The following is a 22,839-nucleotide window of genomic DNA, read 5'->3' as shown; positions in this document are numbered from 1 at the left end:
AAAAAAATTTGACATGCCTTTTTTGGCTTCAGAAGTATAAATTTCTAGCATTTTGCTGTTCTTTAGTTTCCCTCATACTAATAGTCATTGCTTAAGCTTTCCACTTTTTTTCCCACAAGATCTTTTAAATTCAGCCAAAACAGTTAGCTGACATTAGTGACTTTTTGTTTACAAGGTAGATTAATGTAATGTATCTATATCTTTTGTAGGTGATGTGGAGCTCGAATGGGAAGAAACTACCATGTAAATACTAAAACTAAATATTGAAACTAAAGTCAAAGTCATATTTTTCTAAGCACAGGGGCCAAAGTGAATTCCCCTATTTTGACAATTAAAAAAACACAAGATGACTGAAACATCTTTTCTTCTATCAATGTGCCTTTATAAATATGTTAAAGTGTTTTATTCAGATCACCAAGCAATAATGATTTGGAGTACTTTTTGCACAGACCGCATTTCTGGTGTTACATGAATACTGCATTCAGTATGTATTTAAATAGAAAGTGTGTTTGAACATATTCCTTTCTTCCAGTTATCTTTGTAAAAGAAGAAAACTGAGCCAAATATGATGTAAAACTTTCATATTCCCATTGAACTTATTTTGGTGTGAATTTGCTGTGTTCTTTGTGTTTTGGTTTTAAGTAAAAGCTACAGTTCCTTGAATCATTCTTGCTAGATTGGTTTCACTGTTGTCAGTTCTTGCAGATTAATTCCAATACCAGTACAGTGATCTTTACCTAACTGTATGTTCTTGTGTTTTGAATCTTTTTTTATGAGTGGTAGCATATCAGCTCGTGATCCTGAACAGCTGAAGAGTCACCTTCTGACATAGGGAGGATTATTCAGCTTTTACACAGCACACAGTAGCTCTTCAGGGACACTTGGGGCTATTTAAGTTATCTTATAATCAGCGGATTGTTTTTTAAAATATACAGTAGTGATTGCATATGTTCAGTGCTGAGGAAAGTATTTTACATTCCTGCTACTTTTTCAAGCAGATAAAAAAAAGTAAAATTATAAATTTATTTTATATTTAATGCATGTTAGATTGACTTGCATCATAGAATGTTTATAATTGATTCAAATTTCTTAAATATAACACTTCAGAATTTTGAAAGGTTGCTCAAAATTTAGAAACAATGTATTTTATAACATAAAGTTGTCAAGTAAAAAAGTTGTTGCTCCTTCCCCGGCTTTGGCAAATCCCTGTAGACACTGAAAAGTATGAGAACTAATATTTGGAGATTTAATAAAAGAAGACCTCTTCTACTCCCACTGGTTATCATTACTGGAAATATATCTTAAACAGGAATGAGAAGCAGGAAGCTCTCATCTGAGAAGCAAAGCAAAAATTGATAGGGTAGGAAGACTAGAGAGGTAACTAAACTGTGTGCCCTGGTTTTATGTGGAAGTGACAGTATTCAATTGGTATTATTGGGAAAAGGGTTGATTACTAAGTTTTTTCTCTGTGTACAGAAATTCTGAATACTGAAGCTGTTACCTTAATCTGAGATACAAAACATAATAGCAAAAAGGCTTTGGATTTGCCCTTTTATATTCTGTTTAGACAGAAGAAATCCATAGCCTTGCTGGGGCATCGAGCTCAGGGAAGTCAGATAAACCTCGTTAGAACCTTGAAAGAGGTATGCGTGGGGGTGTGTTTGTGTGCACACACTCTGAACAGAGTAGTAAATGAACAAAACTTTCCATCTCTTAACTGTAGCTACCAGACAGAAAATACTACACAGTATGTAACCTGATACTTTTCCGTAAGTAAATGATGGTAGGTGTTTGATGTCTTTTTAGAAGCTGGCAAGGATGGTGCAGTGAGGAGCCTTTGTAATTTAGCAGAAAGTGCCAAATACCTAAAATGAAAATCAAAAGACAGCATTTAAGGAGATGAAAATGGTCTACAGAGATATTCTGGGCGATCTTTCAAGAAGACTGACAGTATTGTAAACATCACCTGTCAAGCTAAAAAGAAAACAATGCCTTTTAAAGCTGGAGAGAGGGAGAGAGAGGTGATGTCCACAGCTGTTCAAGTCTCTGGCAAAGCATTCGGTACAGCTCTAGTTTCATTTGGTTCCTATGAAACATGTGTTCTTCATTTATTATACATGTACTTTAAAGTATTCTGACAAATTGCTTATAGGGACTTACAGATGTTTTTCATGATTTGTGTTTGCACTTGGTAGCAGTACACAGAGCACTGTAATAAATTGACATTATGGAGTCATAATCTTGTATAATCTTATATCCACCATGGTGGAATATCTGGATGTGTGTCATTCTTTTTTCAATTGGAGGAAAAAGCTAAGAAGCCTTATACAACTTACAGATGAACTCCAGATTTCTGAAGGTGCTAAAGTGTTTTCTATTTTACAAAATACTAAACAATGAAGATTCCTACATCCTCCTTTAGGGAACCTGCTGGTGGTCAGACACTACATTCAGCAGCACGCTTGTCTGACAACTTAGCAAGATACTAGAAAATGTGACTCTCTTCTGTAGAGGCAAAGTGAAAAATTGAAAAGTAATTATTGTACAATTTGATGAATGCAATCTGATACATGCTACCTTGACACATTTTGTATTGTCTTTAGGGCAAAAGCCAACATTCAGCATAAACTGGCCACAACTTATAAGATGCATGGTCAGGTAAAGGAGTTTCTCCAAGCGATTTTCTCCAAGAACTGGTTTTTAGTATAAATACAGCAGAGTTCACTGACCTCCTCATGTGCCTGCCAGTAATGTACAGGGATAGGGCAGCATCTGTGTAACAGGAGATCCCCCAGACCTCTCTGTTCAGTCATGAAAGAATTTCCACATAGTCCCTTGTCCTCCAGCCCTACTTCCCATATGCAATGACACCTATGGTGGTGTTACTGACACAGCTGGAGAGCTGGAGGCAAGCAGAATTTGTCCAATTGATATTTTAAGAATATATATGAATATATAAAGCAGCACACCATTTTCATTTTTAAGGTCACCACTCAATTTTCTACAGATTCTTGGCACTACTAATATGGCAAGAGTGTACTCTATCAATGAATGAATAAAATTGGAGAATACGCTAATTCTATAGGATGATTACAAGTGTATTGAAATTAGGTCATACTGTATTAAATTACTTGAGGAATTTCTATAGAAATTCTACAGTCTTTATATAGAAATATATTTCTATAGAAATTCTACAGTCTTTATATATATTTATAGCCAGTTCTGTTGCTTATCATTAGAAGAGGCTACTGCCAGTGCCTTTAAAAACTGATCTGTTCTATTTTACAGAAGTAATAGACAGCAGAATATCATATTCATGTTGAATTTAAAGCACTTTCTTATACTGTTAAAGGTGTTGATAAAAACAATTATGCATTCAAACTTTTACTGCATATATGGAGCAATTCAGTAATTTAATTTCATAAAATTATGTGAAAGAATGTGTATTACTCTGTGTAATACCACCTGTGTACTGCTGCAATATGAAGTCTGCTCAAATGCAGAAGTACTAAGACAAAGCAGCAAAGACAATGAATTAATCATATTTCATACTAAGGTAACATGACAGTGAGCTCTCCTGGTTGCATACAGAAATTACAAAGCCTCCTAGATGTGGACATGAATTTGCAGTTTCAGGACACAGAACCCTGTGAGGTCTGTGGGCAGAAGAGGTTTTTTGTGAAAACATTTTGACAGCAAGTTAAAATAAAACTTGAAAACTACCTGTTTCAGAGTCTGTATTATATGTGATCCACTGTTTTACCACTTTTCCATGACTGTTGTGTCACCACCCTGTGTAGGGTGTTGAAAAGACAAGCCCTCCCAGCATTATTCTCTATGATTTGTTCTGTTTTCTAATGCTGTATTGCTTGTCTATACTTGACTATATTAGAAGGAATTGTAAACAGTAATATGGATCTCCTGAATTCAAATACTACAGGCATGATCTACAGGCATACATCGTTATCAGGTAAGGTGTGTAGTGGCCTCACTTCACACCTTCTCTCTATCCCTTTCCCTATGAGTCAATATCCAGGTGACATTACGGAATATCAGCTGCATTTTGCACTGGCTCTTGCCCAGAATACATTTTCTGTCCTGTCCTTTATGTGGCTGAGGTTACGAGGTATGAGACAAGTGCAAGCCCACATTTGTGCTGATCTCAGAGCTGAACTGTGGTATCAGTTGCACATCTTTGCAGCATCGGCACTGCATACAGTTGTAAGGATAAACCGGCTTCCTATCCAGAAGTTCCCTCTACTGCTATGATAAATTCTGATATAAATTTTAGCAGTGGCCATTGTTCAGTGCCAGCTGAAGACAGCAAGATGGAGCCAGTGTTTGATATTTTGCATGGTGATTCTCTTTTCCCAATAACTTTTCCCAAACGATGCTGAACTAATTACTTATTTTAATTATTTATCTCACAGCTCCCTTATCGTGCAGGCCTTTTCTCAGATTCTACTGTGTAAAGAAAACTGAGAGTCAGTGGCTTTTCAGCTCTGTATAACAATGTCTAGGATACGTTTCACATTTCCCACAACATCAGGCAAAGTTTGCAATGAAGTTGCGCCTCTGTATTTCAGTTGAAACACAACATTTAGAAGGTTTCAGTTATATTTGGATCATCTTACTCTGCTTGTTGATTGGTGTTACCAGGGTGATCTTTTTGTAGGATGACAGCTGCACCCAGCTATCCACTGTAATCATGAATAAACCATTCCAGCACTCTTTACAGTCAATAATGAGCTGAAGGAAGTTTTGCAAGGATGTTCCTGAAATATTTTGCAGGAGGTGGAGCTCTCAATGATATAAAAAGAATACTTGGATACTAGAAACCTAATATGCAACTAAAGCTCTACCATTCACAGTTGCATTCCATGAAGCCTGCTGAGCAGGAAGTGTGTCCTAGAACACACAGAGCATATTTGCGACAACATAACGCAACCTTTGAGCCGAGTGCTGCAAGATACAGGGCACTCTTTCCATCCATGCAGGAACACACTTCAGTAAGCTTCACTGTAACATGTCTCTAGCTCACTTGAGAAACGCAAATACAGGAGACGCCTGTTGTGACAGCTGGTAACATCTTTTGTGATTCAAGTTGGTGTTAGGAACCAAAGGACTCTATTTAGTCAATTTTTGCACTAATCTTAAATATATAAACAAGTATTTTGATACCACAAGCGTAGAACTTTGGCAGACAGAGTATAGGCAAGGAAGACAATTTTCTTCCAGTAAGGAAGGCATAAGCAGAAAAGTAATTATACCTGTATGTCCCTCTCTACCCCTCAGTCTGCCATCTGCACATGCTCACCAGCTGGGGATAACTGCAGATAAATAAAATTTATGCACTTTTAATTTCATTAATCTATTGGTAATCCCCTTCTCAGAATCCAGCATGTAACAGTTACAGAACTGTGCCTTTTCATTTATCAGTCTTCTGTTGGGATTTACAGTAGCTCCGTTTAACTATTTTTCTTACAGAATTCTACTGATTCTCTGTCAGTCTTACAGAGACAACACACATAGTGTGAATCAGGGCTTACGTGTTGTGCACAGAACTCTTAAATGAGCTGCAATAACACAATACTGCACTCCAGGCATGGGCGAGGACTTGACCTGAGGAGCCTGGCTGCCTAGCATGTAATCTTACACCCTTTTGAGAACAGGATACTTATCTGACAAGGCACTGTCCCAGGGAGTCCATAAAATGTTCCCAAAGCTGACTGACTTCTAGATGTAGGATTTTAAGCTGAACCTTTCTCTGCTAAGGATAAATAAGAAAATTCAGAGGTAGTATTGTCATCATTGTCAGCAACTCATCTTTGCTGCTTAGGACACCAAGAAGCAAAACCTCTTGTTTAATGGGTATTAATAGCACCTTTAACTTACAAAGACATGCTGTCTTCTTCATAGTGTGCATTTAAAGTTTTGATGCATTTCTCCCCTTTATATCTCCCCCCTGCCCCTTTTGAGAATGGGAATGTGGAAATACTGACTTTTGAATAATTACAGGTTTTCTTAGGAAAATACCAAGCTGTCCTGATAAAACAGTCATAAGGAGGACGCTTTGATTACAAATGTTCTATAATGGCCATATTATTGCAATTTCTCAAAAACATACCTACTTCCTGTGGGGTGGCCATTATTGTAAGAACATACCTACTAAACATACTGTACACTAAGAATGTGACTGAATGCTCAAGAAGGCAGATACATTTACCACTTCTTGATTTTCCCATTCTTTTTGCCCCTCTGATTCTTCTTATCCTTTACTGGCACTCCTAGGCAGGTTCTGGGGACATATCGGGTTGCTGGTTAATGAAGATTAATTGTGTCAGCTATACTAACTCTGCACAAAATTTAATGAGACAAACATTCCTCTCCTGCGTACTGGTGTGCTCTCTCTGAAACCAGAGGGATCCCTGACATCGCTGCCAGGGCCAACTGGCAGTCAGAGAAAGCTGGTCCTGTGCTAGTGTGGGAGAAAGTATGTGCTTAGTTCCAAGTTTTCACATTTGGCATGTCCGAAACAAATCACTTAATTTCTGTGTATCTCAACTCCCTAAGAAAAAAAAAAAGTATTAAAACTTTTTTCCCTAACATTCTATTATCTCTATTTGGAAGCCCTGTGGGGAAAGCAGTTTCACACAAAATGTCTTTGCACAACTCCTATCACAACTAAGAATACTGTCAAAGTAATAAAGTCTTTCTCCTCTAACATCAACCCAAAACAAACAAATGGCCAGTAGATTGTCAAGAGCCACTATGGACAGCATCACTGCCACACAACACTCATGCTATGCTTTGCCTTCATTATCCCTCCAGTTCTCTCATCTTGACAATAAAGGACTAGTGGTAGGCAGTGGCACTCAATATGGAGGGCAGTAGCCAGAAGAGCATTTGCAGAAAGCTACCTTCATCTTCCTGGAAAGGTTCCAAATGAGTACCCCAGGAGAACACCAGGCACTTCTCACAAAAGGAATCTTATTCAGTCTTTGGGCAAAAATGTCTTGGCTCTGTGTCTGGAATAACAGAAGAATGACAAGAATTAACTGAAGATGCTAACAATTTTTCTAACTTGTGAACACTGTTATGATATACCACATCCACACACCCCTTATCACACATGGATGCACAAGCAGATACTCAAGTTCTTGAAAGTAAACGCACATCTAAATCTGTCAGGTCAGGTGTGACCAGCCTGCTTCAGGTTAGCAAAGAGAAGCATGACTTGGATTAATAGTCATGATGCCTTGATCTACAGAGGTAATTGATTCTGATTAAAAAAAAAAAAAAGAACTTGCAAGGGGTCAGATTGAAGCTTCCCTTTTTTTGAATGTGCACTGGAATGAGTGGTGAGTTGCTCTAATACAGCTGTGTAATACTTTGGGCTGTCGTATTATCTGGTTCTCCAAAACCAGGAAAAATGTTCAGCAGGGTCTTGTAAGGAAACTTTGTGAAATATAAAATTGCTACAACAGCTGAAAGAAGGAGAATGCTTCCATTGAGAGAAAACTAATGAACAAGCATCAAAATGGACAGTTGGTGTCAATTCCAGAAGGATTTAAAACTTAGACATGAGCTTGAAGAAACCATGTTAATAGAGCCAATATCTGTATGAAAAGAACCTTGTACTTAACAAAAATCCATTGTGAACAACATGTTTGACACAGCATGTATTAAAATGCTTAGGAGAAAAGAATAATGCATTAATTAAATATAGAAATACTATATTCTACTGATATTCAACATCATGTGGTGTGTTTTCCTTTTTCCTGGAAAGAAATTCAAAACATAAGTCAGAGTTCAGTATTTTGATGAACGTTGGTATAAAGCTCATCTTTCCAAAGAAGCAAATCTGTGAGAAAACCCTTATTGTTTTATTTCTAAGAAATTACAAATCAGATTTAACAAAATTTACTATTAATATTTTTAAATTATTCTTTTTGATCTATAGAGAATGTTTCAAATCACATTTAGGAAAGCAAGAGAATATATACTGTAGAATTACGTATAGTTCTTAGAGAAAGGCTGCAAAAATAATTTTATGCTTTATATGTCAGCAGAGACTAGCCTTGTGTTGCACACAGTTTACACATAATCCAAATAAAGTTACCATGCCAAAAATATACCACATGACTGGCAATGAGGGTCTCCTGGCATTGCTGGGTAACCCAAACCCCTGACTTTGGGAGGAAGCAAGCCAGTGGGAGCTGTTGAGGCCAACATCATCGAAATAGCCCAGCCACGCAGCCCAGCCCTGTTTCACGATGGAGCAGTGAGATCGCAGGCCATTGGTGCCATCTCCTGCATGCAAGCCTTTCCAAACGTGTGCTCCTCTCCTACCTGCCTGTGTACCAGGCACACTTGAGGCTCTTGGGTACAGGAACCTCTCAGCAGACAGACCAGGCAGCTTACAGTCCACTCCATATTCCATGGAGTGCTTTTGTTTGTGAAGTTCTCTTTTTCTCCCTCTTTTTTTCTTTTCTTTTTTTTTTTTCTGTCTGAAGGTCAAAGAGAGAGGTATTTAGAAAGGAGTAATGACATAGAATAAGAGTTAGCTTGTGCTAGAGAATTTCAAGGACATATACGTGTTACATACCGACCTCTTGCACATCCTGCTGTTCAGCAGGATCCTTAGCTGGCAAGTAAGTGCCCAAACTCACGTACAAAACCAGCAACTTAAGAAAGGCACTTTCAGAAATTATGAACAGGACTTCAGAGATATCAAGGACTGACAATGCAGATGTATGTGCCCACACAGCTCAATGATTGTCACACCCTCTTGTTAGGGAATCATCATCTACGATTTCATTGCTGTCTAATCCTATTGGAATTGCCAATTCTGATTTTCCGTTCTAAAAAGAATCAAGGAGTAAATCTCTAGGTTTGTATTTTAAGCACTCAAATAATACATCGGAGACTGATTTACTTTCATCCTTTGCTTGATTCAGAACAATTTGCTTGATATCTCTTTATCTTTGTTTATCACATCTCAGGCAAGTAAGCTGATCCCTGGGCTGAGCTTGCTGGGGAATGACATACGCACTGTCTGTCTTGCCTCAGTAGTGCCACGTTCAGGAATACTCGGATGTTCATTCAGAAGGGGATGCAGCCTGAGGGGGGCAGGCTCTCACGCGAAATGTGGAAGGCAGCTGTTCAAACACCCCAAGTACGGTATCAAAAAATATTATGGGAGCCTGGTTGAATCTTCTCCCTCCCTGCAAGAGCTCTGATACCTAGACTGCCTGTCTTTTTCTGTCCTTAATTCTCCTCAGTTACTCCAAACAGAGCAGAATTATTTCTAATAGAGAACAATGGCAGCATAGTTCATAACAAAATAGGGAACAAAAGGAATCTTAGGAAGTCCCATAGTCTGTCATAGTTTGCTTGAAGGCTACATCACTGCAGCAGAGGTTTATACAGCTCCTGCTCTGCAGCTAAGCCAGACCAGTGTTTTCCCTCCCATCAGATTTACCTAAACCTGCCTTGTTATAACTAATTGCATATATTTTTTTCTAGCCACGTAATCACCAGCATCAGTTTACTCTGTTCCTCTTTGCAGCAATTTTTCACTGTTTGCTTGATCACTGCCAGCACTTTCTCTTGACGTTTCTATTATCTAGTCTATACCACCACATTCATTCAAGAATTCACATAAATTCACATTTACTCAGATGATGTTTTTAAGCCCCTCATCATTCTTAGCATTCTGTGTTTCCTCTAGTTGTACCAGCTGTAGCTGTTTTGAGATGCAGTCCAGTGCCAGTGCCTGAAAAAGGGCACAGAATTTCAGTTGAAGTCTTACCAGCCTAGAACAGGACAGAAAGAATCACTCATGTCCCGCCTTCCTGTTTGCATGTCCTAGTGGGATGTGTGGATTTCTTCTCAACATCATGACATGTGTTCATCTTGTGATTCAACCACCAGTTTCCTTCTTTTGTAGACTTACCACCTACCTAGTTACTCAGTCTACATTTCTGCAGTGAGCTGGCTTGTCTAAGTGCCCATTTGTGCCCTTGTCCTCATCAAATTGAAACCTGCTAAAGACCATATTTCTGATTCATCACAATCAGTTTGAAATCTAAGCATGCCCTCCAACAAACTGGTAATTCATACCACCTCTGTGATACCTGCAAACCTGATAAGCACACTCTATTCCATCATTCAAGTTACTAATTAAAGCATAAGGTCCCTAAGCAGAACCCTGGGAAGTCCCTCATTTGAGAGTCCTCCTTTGCTGACTTCCCAAGGAGTTGAATATGCATAAGAGTTTCATTTTCCTAGTCTTCATATGAGGATGTCACATGAAACTGGATTAAAAAAAACCATTAAAATCTAAGTCACTTTCACTTACCCCATAACCATGAGAAGTATTCTCCTGTTATGGCAGGACAATAAATTGATTTGGCACAGCTTAGCCTTGAAGATATTTTAACAGGTACAAAACTACTCCATGCTGGCATTGTTTACTCCTTTGTATTCTCCCAGGTACACACAAATATTGCATTATTTTCCAGTATTCCAGTATTTCACAGAAACTTAGGCTGAACTCCTCATCTACAAGTCCCTCTTTCTTTCTGTTGAACAATATGCGTTACATTTGCCCATCTATACTCTTCTGTAATCTCACTCATCCCCCAGAAGTCCTCGAAGATATCAGGAAATGGCACTGAGATAAGTTCAGCCAATTCTTTAAGTATACTGAGGCCAAACCAGTTGTAATACAATTTAATTGTAACAACAATGTAATTAATTAAAATAATTAATCTAATTATTTTACCTCTTGGTTTTCCTGTCCTGTCCTGAATCCTTCTCCTTTTTTTACTAGTGCTAATAATTTTGTTAACCAGCTAAATGCACGTCAGCTTTTAATTGCAATTTGAATTGACAGAGGCATTAAGTACAGCATCACCTGTTAATGGCTTTCTCTCTGTTCAGGCTCCCTTAGCTCTCTTGTTACTGCAATGCTTGATGAAAGTTTCTTCTAACTTTTTGTGTCTTTTTGATAATGATTTCTTGCTTTGCCCCTTGCCTTTCTGATTTTTTCCTAACATATCTATGCTATCCTTCCTTTCCCAGCCCTAGTTCAGTCTTCTGTTTTGTTTTTTTTCCCCTATCTTGTTCATGACTGCTCTTCAACTTTAGAACAGAATAGTTTAGAATTTGAATAGTTTAGGCTGGGAAAGACCTGTGGAGGTCACCTAGCCCAGGACCAACTTCAAAGTTTAATCAGGTTACTCAGGGTCTTGTTCTGTCAAGGTCACCATTTATCTTGTGGTTTTTCTAAGAGGTAGTTACAGTCTCAAGAAGAATGACATTCTGGTGAGTCCAGAACTGCTACGTAAAATGCTCCTGGCTAAGCCATGTTCAAAGTCCAATCTAGGAAGTGTGTTCTGAGCTCATCTGTTCTAGGTGCTGTCAATACACCAGGCAGAAGCCTATTAAACATAATGCACCTAGCTGCTCTGCTGTGCCAGCAACGAGGGATTTCTGTATACATCCAGAAGCTGATGTATAGATACCTCTGAAGAAAAAAGTGGCTCATATGTATACTTTTCAGACATCTCTAAGGTTTTGCAGCAAGGCCTGAAAGCCTACATTGTGAATTTAGGCACCCAAAATGGGGCACAGGCATGTAAGTCCCATGTGGAATCAGGCCCTTGATGGCATTACTGCTAATTGGCATGTACTAACCTACGCATTTCCTGATGCCTCTTGGCAGCTCTCAGACCCTTCTTGGTTAGTCCAAGAAGGATTATCTATCTAGGTTTCCCTTCGCTGGCCTGTCCTTTGGGACCTGATCCTGCAAGCACTATCATAAGTAATTACAAAAAATACTTTAGGAGGTGAGACACTACTGGGATGTTCAGAAAGGGATTAGACAAATTCGTGGGCAACGTGGCTGTAAACAGATACTAAAAGAACTAGACAGGGATGTGCCCTGTAACATCCCTGACTAGACAGTTCTTGATACTGAGGATGTACAAAGGGAATGGATGACGAGAAGTGGCCAGGCTCATATCCAGTTTCTAAACAGTCAGTATATTCTGCTAGATGGACTACTGGGCTGACTCAGCAGGGAATTTCTCACATATTATATATTTCTTGTATGTGACTTATTTTTTATCCATTGTACTAAAACCTGGAAGAGTCATACGTCCTTCTGTAAGCTTACTTCGACAGAGAACTATGTGGATGATGGACATAGACTATACATAAAATAGGTCTGATATAACTGATAACTGCTGAAGTCAGTCGTTTGGTTCAGCTCAATAGCTTCTATCATACATGAATTCTTACGACAAAAAGGAACATATGGATGGCTGAGATTAAGCCAGTCTGTTCCTGCTAGTACTGCATTGCCTCAGGTACAACAGCATTAAGATCACAAAGATCTGAACTAAGACACCATCCTGCTAAACTGACGCTGAGTGGACAAAGAGTGCTATGCAGGGCAATGAGAATTTGACTAGTCTTATCACACGGTATCTTTCAAGAATATCTGTAATCTGTTTCTGGTTGTCTTCACTATAGTTCAGCATGACTGCTTGTGGGGATCAGCAGTGTGCAATGACAGCTCACAGGAAAAAACTGTTGGTGTAACCTGGACTCATCAGACACAAAGTAATCTGTTGTCTGATACTACTATATTGCAAACAAATTATGAAGAATTCATGTTACTACCACGTGATTATTTGTGATTAACATAATCTCAAGTATTTCAAACCACAAGCTATCACAGACAGCTAATTCCTTGCAAGGCCGCGCTACAGTTGATAAACTGTTCTAGATCACAGCTTACGTGGAAATTCTGGGGCTCTTGAAAAGTCACATTAAGCAGTTTGACTAACTTGAATCTTATTTACAACTCTGTATATATTGGTGTTAGAGTTACAGGTGTGACTTGGTCTGTGTGTGCATGCATGCATGCAGTTCTTGAGCATGCTGTATGTAACTAAGGTGGCTCAGTGACTTTTTTCAGAAATAAAAACACAGTTACAACTTCTTTTTTATTAGATAGCTCATGTTGGTGACGAAAAATTGTTTGATCCCTTCAGGCAGTTTATTGATCACCAAATTCTTGCTTGAATTTCAGTTCAGGGACACTGTGGGCACATAACTTCTGTCAGAGAATGTCACACATCTCAGAAAAGTGACTTTGCTTTTTTCCAGTCTCATATTTTCTCCTCTTACTTCAGATACACAACTTTATAAGCAGCTTAAAACTTCCCCAAAACGCTAAGCAAGTTCACTGTTAATTGAAACCAACATCAGGACATAATCACAGTACTGAACAGTTGGAATTCTGGAAAACCATTTACATGAAGTGTTACATTCCTGGAACCATGGAAACACCAAATTTGAGATGCTTGACTCACTGAGAAAGCTCCCCAATGAGAGGTGGTAATTTGAGCATCTACAGGCTCTTTATTGTATATAAACTGTTGCTGCTGCCTGTGTAAAATCAGCTTCTGCAAAGACACATCCTCTACCTGGAAAGACAGCTAAATATAGCAGCCATGAGGCACTGATGCTACTTGAGTGTGCTCGCAGACTACGTTTCAGCCAGTACAATGAATAATACAGCTTGTAAAGATGGTGACAATTGTGTGATCATTTAATAAGTCCTTGTTCCATTTAATACTCAGGCCTAGCATCAGCTGACTCTAGACAAAAGATATATAGATATAGACACCAAGTCCTTCTGTAAATTGACATGACTTTCAGATCCAAATGGAGCAATACTGATGATCCAGAATCTTCAGAGAGCTCTCTCCTCCAAAAAGCAATTTCAATTAATTAGTTATTAATTAGTTGGCAATCTTCCTTGGTAATTCTTCACTAACAACACTGATATCTTGGATGCTGATTTTTAATTCTCTTGTAATAATGAGAAGTTATTTCCTCGGAAGGAACTGTAGAAAAAGTTCATCTAATGCTTCTCAAAATGTCAGTCTCATTATCGTAATGTCTTTGAAGGTTAGTAAATTGTGCAGGATGGACTTGAAAGGTGATAATAGAAAAGACTGTATCTTCAGGGACAATCAACACCAGAGACAGCTTCTCTCTTACCCATGCCTCTCACCCACGATCATGGTAATGATCATTCTTATAAATATTTTAGATCCTTTTTATTCTTCACTATGTGTCTTCCAAATATGACAAAGTTTCTTTATCCTGTTGTTAAATACTTATTTGAACCTTGCAGATGAGACACTTCATTAGGTTTCATACTGTTGAGTGGGCTCAACTGACCTTTCAGGAACACCACTCAGAATCTTTAAACTGATATAAAAAACACCACCACAGCCCAAGCAGAAATTTGGATGATTTTGTACTGTCCATTGAATGTTAATGGGGTTGAGCATTCAGTGTTTACACCAATGGTTTTATCAGTGATATTCCTGATTATGATAACCAGTTCAGTTTGATTACTTCTTTTCCTGAAGTAGTTTGCAGACCAGAAATCAGTTCTGAAACTCCAGTTCTGTCTCAGAAATCAGTCCTGAAACACAAGTTCCATCTTATGTATCTTTTATTTAATTCAACAGAAGCCGATCCCTCAAAGCAAGACATGGTTTACTGATGACAGCAATGGAATGCAAGCAGAAAGCAATCTGCTATTAGACTTGTACCCTGAAGACTGCCTCCCTGCTGTAAGCACAACTGCTCACATTATCTCTGCTTGCTATTGAATTTGCAACTTGTTAATTAACATGGATGCTGGTAACAAATTCTGAAAGAAAACAGATATAAGATGCATTTACATGAACTGGTAAATGCCACGCTCTGGACTCATCTGGTTTTAACTCCTCCCTTTTCATATACCATCGAGGTTCAGAAAACACCTGCAGATGTTACTGAAAAGCTAGTGTTGTTCCACTATGGCTGCCCCAAGCTCAGGACAGCAGTTCCAATACACAGTTGTTACAAATAATTGTATTCTTATAAAATGACATTTATAATCTATAATTAGTCATCTCATTTAAACACTGAACTTTTCAGAAGTCCAAAGCACTCAGCAGCTCCCATTGAGCAGAATGTGACTAGGCTACTATGTGCGGACCTATCAAAATAAAATGAATTTATTGTTTGTCATTTGGAGTTTATTTAGGTACTGCTAGTGCACAATTCTGTCTGTTCTATTTTTTCTATTATTATAGTAATCAATAATACTTCAATGTAATAATTGTAAAGCTTAGCACTTCCAGCCAAATTTTTTTATTAAGCTGCTGTACACACAAATGTTGTTTACAAACAATGACACTGCAGGTCAACAGATTCTGTTATAAGCCAACTGTTTCACACCTCGCAACAAAAATATTTTCTCACTATTTTCTCTAAGTCTAAACATAGCTATGTTGTCCAGTCACCAGTTTCAGAACACAGATCTAAGATTGCTCTTCCAGGGATTATTTCTCTAATCAGAATAGAATGTGTTTCTTTCTTCTAAAATTTTCCTCAATGTTTAATTATCATTTCCCCCAAAATGTAATTAGTACATTTTCTCCAAGAATCTAATTACCTATATCAATTCAGTTGAAGCCTTATTTTTAATGATTTTTGCAGACAGAGAGGGCATCTGGCAATCTTTTAGTCTATGCAGTTTCTCTGAAATGTTTTTCAGAGTGGTCTGGTGAAAAATGAAATACAGGCATTTTTTGAGCATGCTTTTCTGAAGTCTGGCTAGAATGAGAAGGGTAAGACCCATTTTGTCACGCAGAATTTCTGAATACTATCCCCTTTTCATTCCCATCTTAGGTCCTACGTGCCAGATGAATTGCATGGGGAAGGAAGGGCGTCAGCTCAGCCAAGGTTATTCCTATACCTTGAGGAATTTCATGTTCCCTTTTAGGATAACCATAAGATTCCTTTGTATTTTTGGAACATCACAAGGGTATTTTTACATGGTACAGAACTAGTGGTCAGAGCCATTTTCTTATTTCAAAATCTCTAACAAAAAATTTGCAGATTTTCTGTATGCCACATAACTATGGCATGTTCAGGATCCCAGCGAACTTCAAAGAGAACATTTCTGAGCCTTCAGGAGCCTCAAAGCAAGTGAAATCTTAACCTATAAACACGCAGAAGTTATTTATTAAGTGAAATTACATGAAATTAACTGAACAGACAGGTGAAGGAGTACAGTATAGACTGCTGCATTTCTTGCACTGACAGATCACAGGTAAACAACCTTGTTTACAAACATGTACCTTAAATGACACATAGCCAAATAACACAATGACCTTCACATCCTAAAACAGTTTTGCAGCTGTGCAACAGGTTCCAATAACAGCATGATACAATGTATGTTGGATTCAAGGTCGGTCATTATTGCTATTTAATACAGAACAAATTTCTTTCCAGAAGACTTTATCTCATTGGCTCCTATTTTCCAAAAGCAGCAGCTATTTTTCCTTTTGAAAGCCCATGTAGATAAGACACCTGGAGATTCTGTTTTAACATTTTCTCTAGTCCTAGATGCACGATACAGAATTTATTTTTTAAGTTTGAAGGTGATACAGGCTGTCATGTTTGAGGGCCCACACCACTGTAGCTGAAATGATTAGGAAGAAACTTCTCTGTTGAAACCTCTTCAGAGCATCCTATATCTTCCACTGATGACAGATTTGGTGGACAGCAGTGTGGCACCTTGACCACTCCATCCCCATATTTGATGGGAGACAAAACTTTAATAACTTTTGAAGCATTTCCAGGTGGACAACTGACTAGGTTATCTCAGGAAGGGACAGAAGTACATTTCTCTTTCAATGATTAAAAGAAGCCAGCAGATGCAGGAGACTGTAAGTGACGCAAAAGGGCTCCCAAATACACCAACTACTGTATCAGCCCAAACCGAGGGGAGAAGGCAAGAAGAAGTTAGAATTAATAACAAAAGCATGTGAAGATCAGTGTATTCTTAAGAGATAAAGAAAGGTAGTTCTGTGAAAACATTTTTTTCTTGCTACAACACAGAAAGGTAGGGAGAAAATAGGAAATATTGTTAAGAATGAATATACAAACCCTTTTCTTTTTTTTTTGCATTGAAGCCCAGTAAAGCCTAAGGATCATGGATATACTGAAATGAAGAGACTTGTGAAAAGCTACACAGAGAAAGGAATCTGACTGATGCCTGGAAAGGGAATGGTCATATATCAGAATATCTAAAGTACATGTTGTGAAGATTATATTCAGATCAGTCAGGAACATATTTATCAGAATTAAGACAGTGCATACATGCTTTTCAAAGCTGAGATTGACTCAGCAAAGCTAACCATTGTATCCAATGAAGAACTTGGAGGAGAACACTTAGGACATAGCAACTATTTCTGCTAAAGCACAAAATGTGACAAGACAGCAAAAAAAACATTCTGTATTTACCATATACTGTAAAAGATTGATGGCATGCCATCCAAAGGATCTCCAGCAAGTCATAACAAAGTACATGACACAAGCTTTATTTGTTAAATTAGGAGCAATGTAGGATGTGGAAAGCAAGAGGTAACAATGACACATGGAAAACAAAGCCTTTAAGTACAAATCATATAAAACTACAAAGTACAAATCAACACATATTCTAAATTTTGAGCTAAACTGATTGTCCACAAAGGCATAAGAATACTGAAAATAAAATTAACAACTTCTGAAATTATAGACAACAGAGTAAATACATAAAGTCTCATGAGAAACAGGGAATTTTATAAGGCTGACAGACAGCATTACTTTCAATATTGCAGTTACATTTTGGCAACAGTAATATCTCAAGAAATTCCCATTTCAGTTGTTTCTGCATTTTAAATCCATAGGCACATGGAATAATTGAGGACTGAATTAATGCAGTGCCAGGAAATAAGCCAAGACCAAGCAGTGCCTGCATTTAACTACAGTTTATGAACTATCTTAATTACCCCATGCTATGTATCCATAATCAAATGGCTCATTACACTGGCATGCCCCTATGTCAGAGAGCTAACACCAGGTAACCAAAAGAATATTTGGCAATGGATAATGAAACAGTTTAAAACAATTTATGTACAAAACCCAATCATTCAGAATAATCATTTCATGGTGTTGTGATGGGCTGTTTCAAATAATCCCTATGTTATTGCTGAGGAGGGAGTCGTCCATATCCATTACCTTCACATCTTCCACTTCCAAGCCACTATCATCCCAGTTTTCCATGAAGATCCGCGGCTCTGCAAAAATCCCTTGTGAACCCCAGAAAAGTAAACTGTCATTTTTCCACAGTCTGAGCACTAAGATCTCTTTCTGTCCATGGAGAGCAGGGATGTAATTAGTCTGATTGTTGGAGCTCTCTAGACACCCTTTCCTTCCTTTCACTTGCAGGATTAGAATGAATATTTATTTTAATTCGTAGTAGCTACTATGGCTTAACTATCGCCCTTTTGACTGAGATGAGGATTAGATGTCACAGTCATCATGTTCTGAAACTACATAGTGTGAATATGCACTCTACACTTACAACAGTTTGTAGTGTAAACAGACAAGTTTATGACTGTAAAAATGGCTTTTCATGTAATTACAAAAAAATGTGATGGCAAAAATATGACGATCTGTCTTGTATTCATGTCCCATTTCATGTCCTTCATTTTCTGCCTAATCACAAGTAGAAGACATCTGTCATTATTACTCCCTTTCTTCCTGCAAGGAAAGTCTGCTTGTGGATAGAACCATGGAAAATGCTTGTCCCGGCCAGCAACAGCCAGCAACAGAGCCTCTGGTTTCTGATTGGCACTCCTCCTCCCCAGGAAAACGTCTTGTAGTAAAATAAATGTGTTTGTGCAGTGGTGACTATTTGTCACTGTAGACCCTGACACAGGCATTAAAGCATCTGCCATTTAGAACTGTGTCTCATAACTGCCCAACATGAGAGCTGTAATGAAATCCTACCTTACCATATTGAACTAGAGAAGTCTGTTTAGTTAGCAAGGTTGCACCCCTCAGATACTAACAGGACTGTAACTGATATGAACACTAAAGTCCATATCCAATCAAAGGAAAACAGCAATAATTTGGAACAGCTTATACAGCCAAGGCCCCTGTCAATAAGAATTTTTAAATCTTCCCCTACAAAGACAATAAAATTGTATGCAGTTGTCTTTTTCAGGTTTCTACCTTTCTGGCTTCCTGGCTCCTGTGCACATACTACACCATTGACTACTCCACTTGCCAAACTTGCATTTGAGGAATGGTTGCTCCCACATGCTTTTAAATTCTCTGAAATGGCACATACTTATACACAGGCACTGGCAGGCACAGTACACACCCTTCCTCTAGTCAGTTCCCAAATCTCCAGTGAGAGTGCATGTGACAATGTCAACATGCAAATAACCTCATTGCCTTGGACAAGAAATCAGCTGATAGTCTAACAACATATATAAATGAAAATCAAAAATTAAAGTTGGTCCATGTTACCCCTGCAGACCTCTGTGACATTGTAAGTCAAGTTATAATGAAGTTCAGCTAAGAGGTGCTCCTATGTATCACAAGCCATGAAGTTCCATATGCTCTATTCCAATAGCAGGAATTACACTTCCACAAGTTTCAGTAAAGTTCTTTTGCTTAAATTTCCCATAGGTCATTGTCAGCATAAGAAATGCTGGTCCCCCCTAGAGTAAGCATTGCCCAGACTTTCAAGAAAAGTCATGGAAAATCTCTATTTTCTGTTCACCAAACATTTCTCTAATAAGATGTAGATTTGGGGATGGATAGATAGATGTCCTTTATCAGACAACCTATCTTTTGTGCAGCAACTTTCCCCTTACAGTATCCACATCTCTCAGCCTTTTCATGGATCTTGAAAAAAGTTAAGATATCTCAGTCCTTCCCATCTGCTTAAAATTTCCTTCTGAAGGGAAAGGAGAGATGAAGTGTCTCATCCTCCTCAGCTTTTGCAATCCCTGGCATCATATACTATTTCAGCAGCAAATTTCATAGTGCAGCAGCATGTCAAGGCTTTCCCTAGTTCTTCCCAATGAACTGTGACTATGAATACCTTGGCAGATAATATAGATGCATCAGGAGCAGATCCATAGAAACTGGCAGTGCTGAAGACCTAGCATCAACTTCAGATTCTGGGTGCCTTCCAGTTTAGTTTCTCCTGAACAGAACCCAAATGACACACTCTGAGAGCACCTCATAAGGAGTATCAAAAGTGCAGTAAGTGGAAGCTATTCAGAGATTTGCTCCACAAGGGCATTCCTAACAAATTAAAATGAGAATGTAAACACATCCTGAGTGAGTATTTGAGCGCACTTCTTCACACACCAGGAGGAACAGCAGACCATTAATCCCCTAATAGCTTATACTGGTGTCCTCACTATGTAACCTACAAGTTACAAGTGACAACAAAACATGGATGTTAACATACATCCTGACATGCCATCTACCCTTACCTGAACACACTACCAAACTCTGGTGAGAAGAACTTCTGTGTGAATTGGAATTGACAGAGAACAGGACAAGAGGAAGACCTTAGACTTCTTCTGTAGCAAAGAGGTACCCCAAGTGGTGTCCTTGAGACTATATTGAGGAGAGTTTATCGTTTTGCCTGTTGAGAAATCAGATGAAAAATGCTAAAATTTTAAAAGGAGATGTTACTGTTCCTGTGAAAAAAGGGACATGTTAGAAATACCAGTAGAAGATATCAAGTCAGATGTCAGAGGGATTTCAGAAACTTGGTCTAACACAAGTTTTGAAGAACATTAACTTTTTGAAAAAGACAGAAATAAAGGCAGAACAGCAGCATTGTGTATTAATAATAAAATATGTTGAAAGGGAAAGTTTCTGATAAGAAAGATGCTGTTAAACATGAGTGTGAAAGGGAAAAAAAAAAAAAAGAGTGGGAATATGAACAGAAAGATTTCTGTATCTGAAGTCCAAACAAACTCCAAGTACGCCCACAGCCTACACTGATAACCTGCACTTCAGAAATCTACAAAAGCAACTTAGGAATCATTACCTGGTAGCCAAGGTATCTCACCATCTCTCAAATCAAGGAGGGTATTGTACAAATAGAATAGGGCTACAACAAAGAGGCTGAAAATTTCACCTAGTTGCCACATAGGAGTGGATATGCCTGATCCCCCCTGATTACCAATGCCACTGCAAAGAAGTGTCAAAGAGATCAAAGATTATTAAAAATACACAATGCCTGTGGCTGGAAGAATCTTGAGGAGAGTGAAGGTGAAAAAGGAGCTATTTGGAGTGGGTCCTAGATGACAAAATACTTCTCTGTAATTCTGGACTAAACTTCTGGTTAAACCATAAGGTGTCAAGAGTGACCTGGGGAGTTCCAGGCTCATTTTTCAACCACAGTTATCCATAACAGTTTATGTGGAAAAGTGAGTATAAAGGGACTCAAGTTCAGGACATCAGCTGTGACTTAAAATGCAGTGCATCTTTCTTGGATTTGGGTCATCCTGACCACTTACTGAATTTACCACTTACTGAAATACTTCTTTGGATAACAGAGTGTGTAGACCAGTGAAATACAGTACATCTCATGTATTACCTCTGTAAATGTGTATGCGTAAATATACTGAAAGTACTTTCTCAGTAGAGTACCACAGCATTCTGGTGGAAGCGGTACCAATTGAATAAAGAACTGGCTTCTGAGACAGAGTTTTTCTGTAAGGGACTATCAAGCCGACTGAAGTGACAAGTGGAGTTCAGCAGTGACCCTCCTTCCAATTCTATGTCCAGTTGCTCTTATTCATGTGCTCTTACTCACTCTTACATCTTTGTGCTTATATCTAACATGCTCTGGAATGCAAGGCATGAAAAGAAAAAAAGCACCAACTTTTGAATCCTCCCCTTGATCCACTTTTGTAATGGAGAACATAACTGAGGACATTTTGCTGAAATCTGCTAGGGTGGTTTGCTAGCTGTGTTATGTTCACCAAGGAGCTGGAATGGGAGATGCTGCGGGATGACTACAGCAAAATTCAGGTTGCTTATGTGATGGGGAAAAAGGCCAACTTCATTCAAAATTAGAATTTGGTTACAGTTCATAGTTTTGCTTGATAAAGGGTTAACGATGCAGTGCCCACTTTACTGTGAAGAACTAAATCCATTTACTCTACCACTAAGTGCCAGAAAGAAAGAACTTACTTTGTTTCCTGTTTAAAAAAAATCAATCTGTTGACAGCAGAAGGAGCATCTGGCTCCTAAACTTTCTGTTTCCCAACTCCCTAAGTCCAGTTAAAACTCTTGAAAGGACAATGACAATTTGGTAATGATATTTCTCCCTTACAACTATGTTTTGATTTGTGCACCTTGCCAGTAGATTGTTCTCGTTTGTGTCTTGTTCCAAATATTCCCAGAGCAGTAGTGAAGAAACTAAAGATTTAAAAAACAAACAAACAAACAAGCAAAAAAACCCTGTAGTAAATGTGGAAATGTTTTAAATAATCAGCAGATTTATGATTTTTCTTTCTTTTTTTTTCCTTTTTTTTTTTTATTACTATCATCACTAATTATATGGGACAAACATCCCTGTGGGACTCCAAAGCATACAATGCCAAGGGGTGACTCTCCCCTGCGTTGTCAGCAAATTAAATGAGAAACACAAGGGATGGGTAAAGGTCAACATCATATCGCTTTTTAAAGGTAGAAAATTAAATCACAGGGAAATTAAGTGACTGGCCAAAGGCCAAACAGAAAGCAAATAGCAGAGCATGGAAACTGAGAAACTGTGTCTTCTGTTCAGCTCCTTAACTGCAAGACTCTCTTTAATCTGAAGAGGAATAAAACCTCAGGGCTGGAATATTAATATCAAAATTAGTTTTGCTGAGAACAGTTTGAATT

General features: G+C 38.3%; 1 protein-coding gene across 2 annotated transcripts in view; it reads left to right on the top strand.

Moving 5' to 3' along the window:
* Window positions 1-853, top strand: part of PTPRQ (protein tyrosine phosphatase receptor type Q) — a 141,827-nt gene extending 140,974 nt beyond the window's left edge. For both annotated transcript variants that reach the window (XM_055809351.1, XM_055809350.1), the window contains one exon: window positions 210-853. In XM_055809351.1, the coding sequence (XP_055665326.1) occupies window positions 210-247 (38 nt within the window). In that variant the 3' untranslated portion in view covers window positions 248-853. The remainder of the gene's footprint in view (window positions 1-209) is intronic.
* Window positions 854-22,839: the final 21,986 nt, after the last annotated feature.

This window comes from Falco peregrinus, chromosome 6 (genome assembly GCF_023634155.1).
Source record: "Falco peregrinus isolate bFalPer1 chromosome 6, bFalPer1.pri, whole genome shotgun sequence".
NCBI classification, from domain to species: domain Eukaryota; kingdom Metazoa; phylum Chordata; class Aves; order Falconiformes; family Falconidae; genus Falco; species Falco peregrinus.
This window is presented reverse-complemented; position numbering and strand designations above follow the sequence as displayed.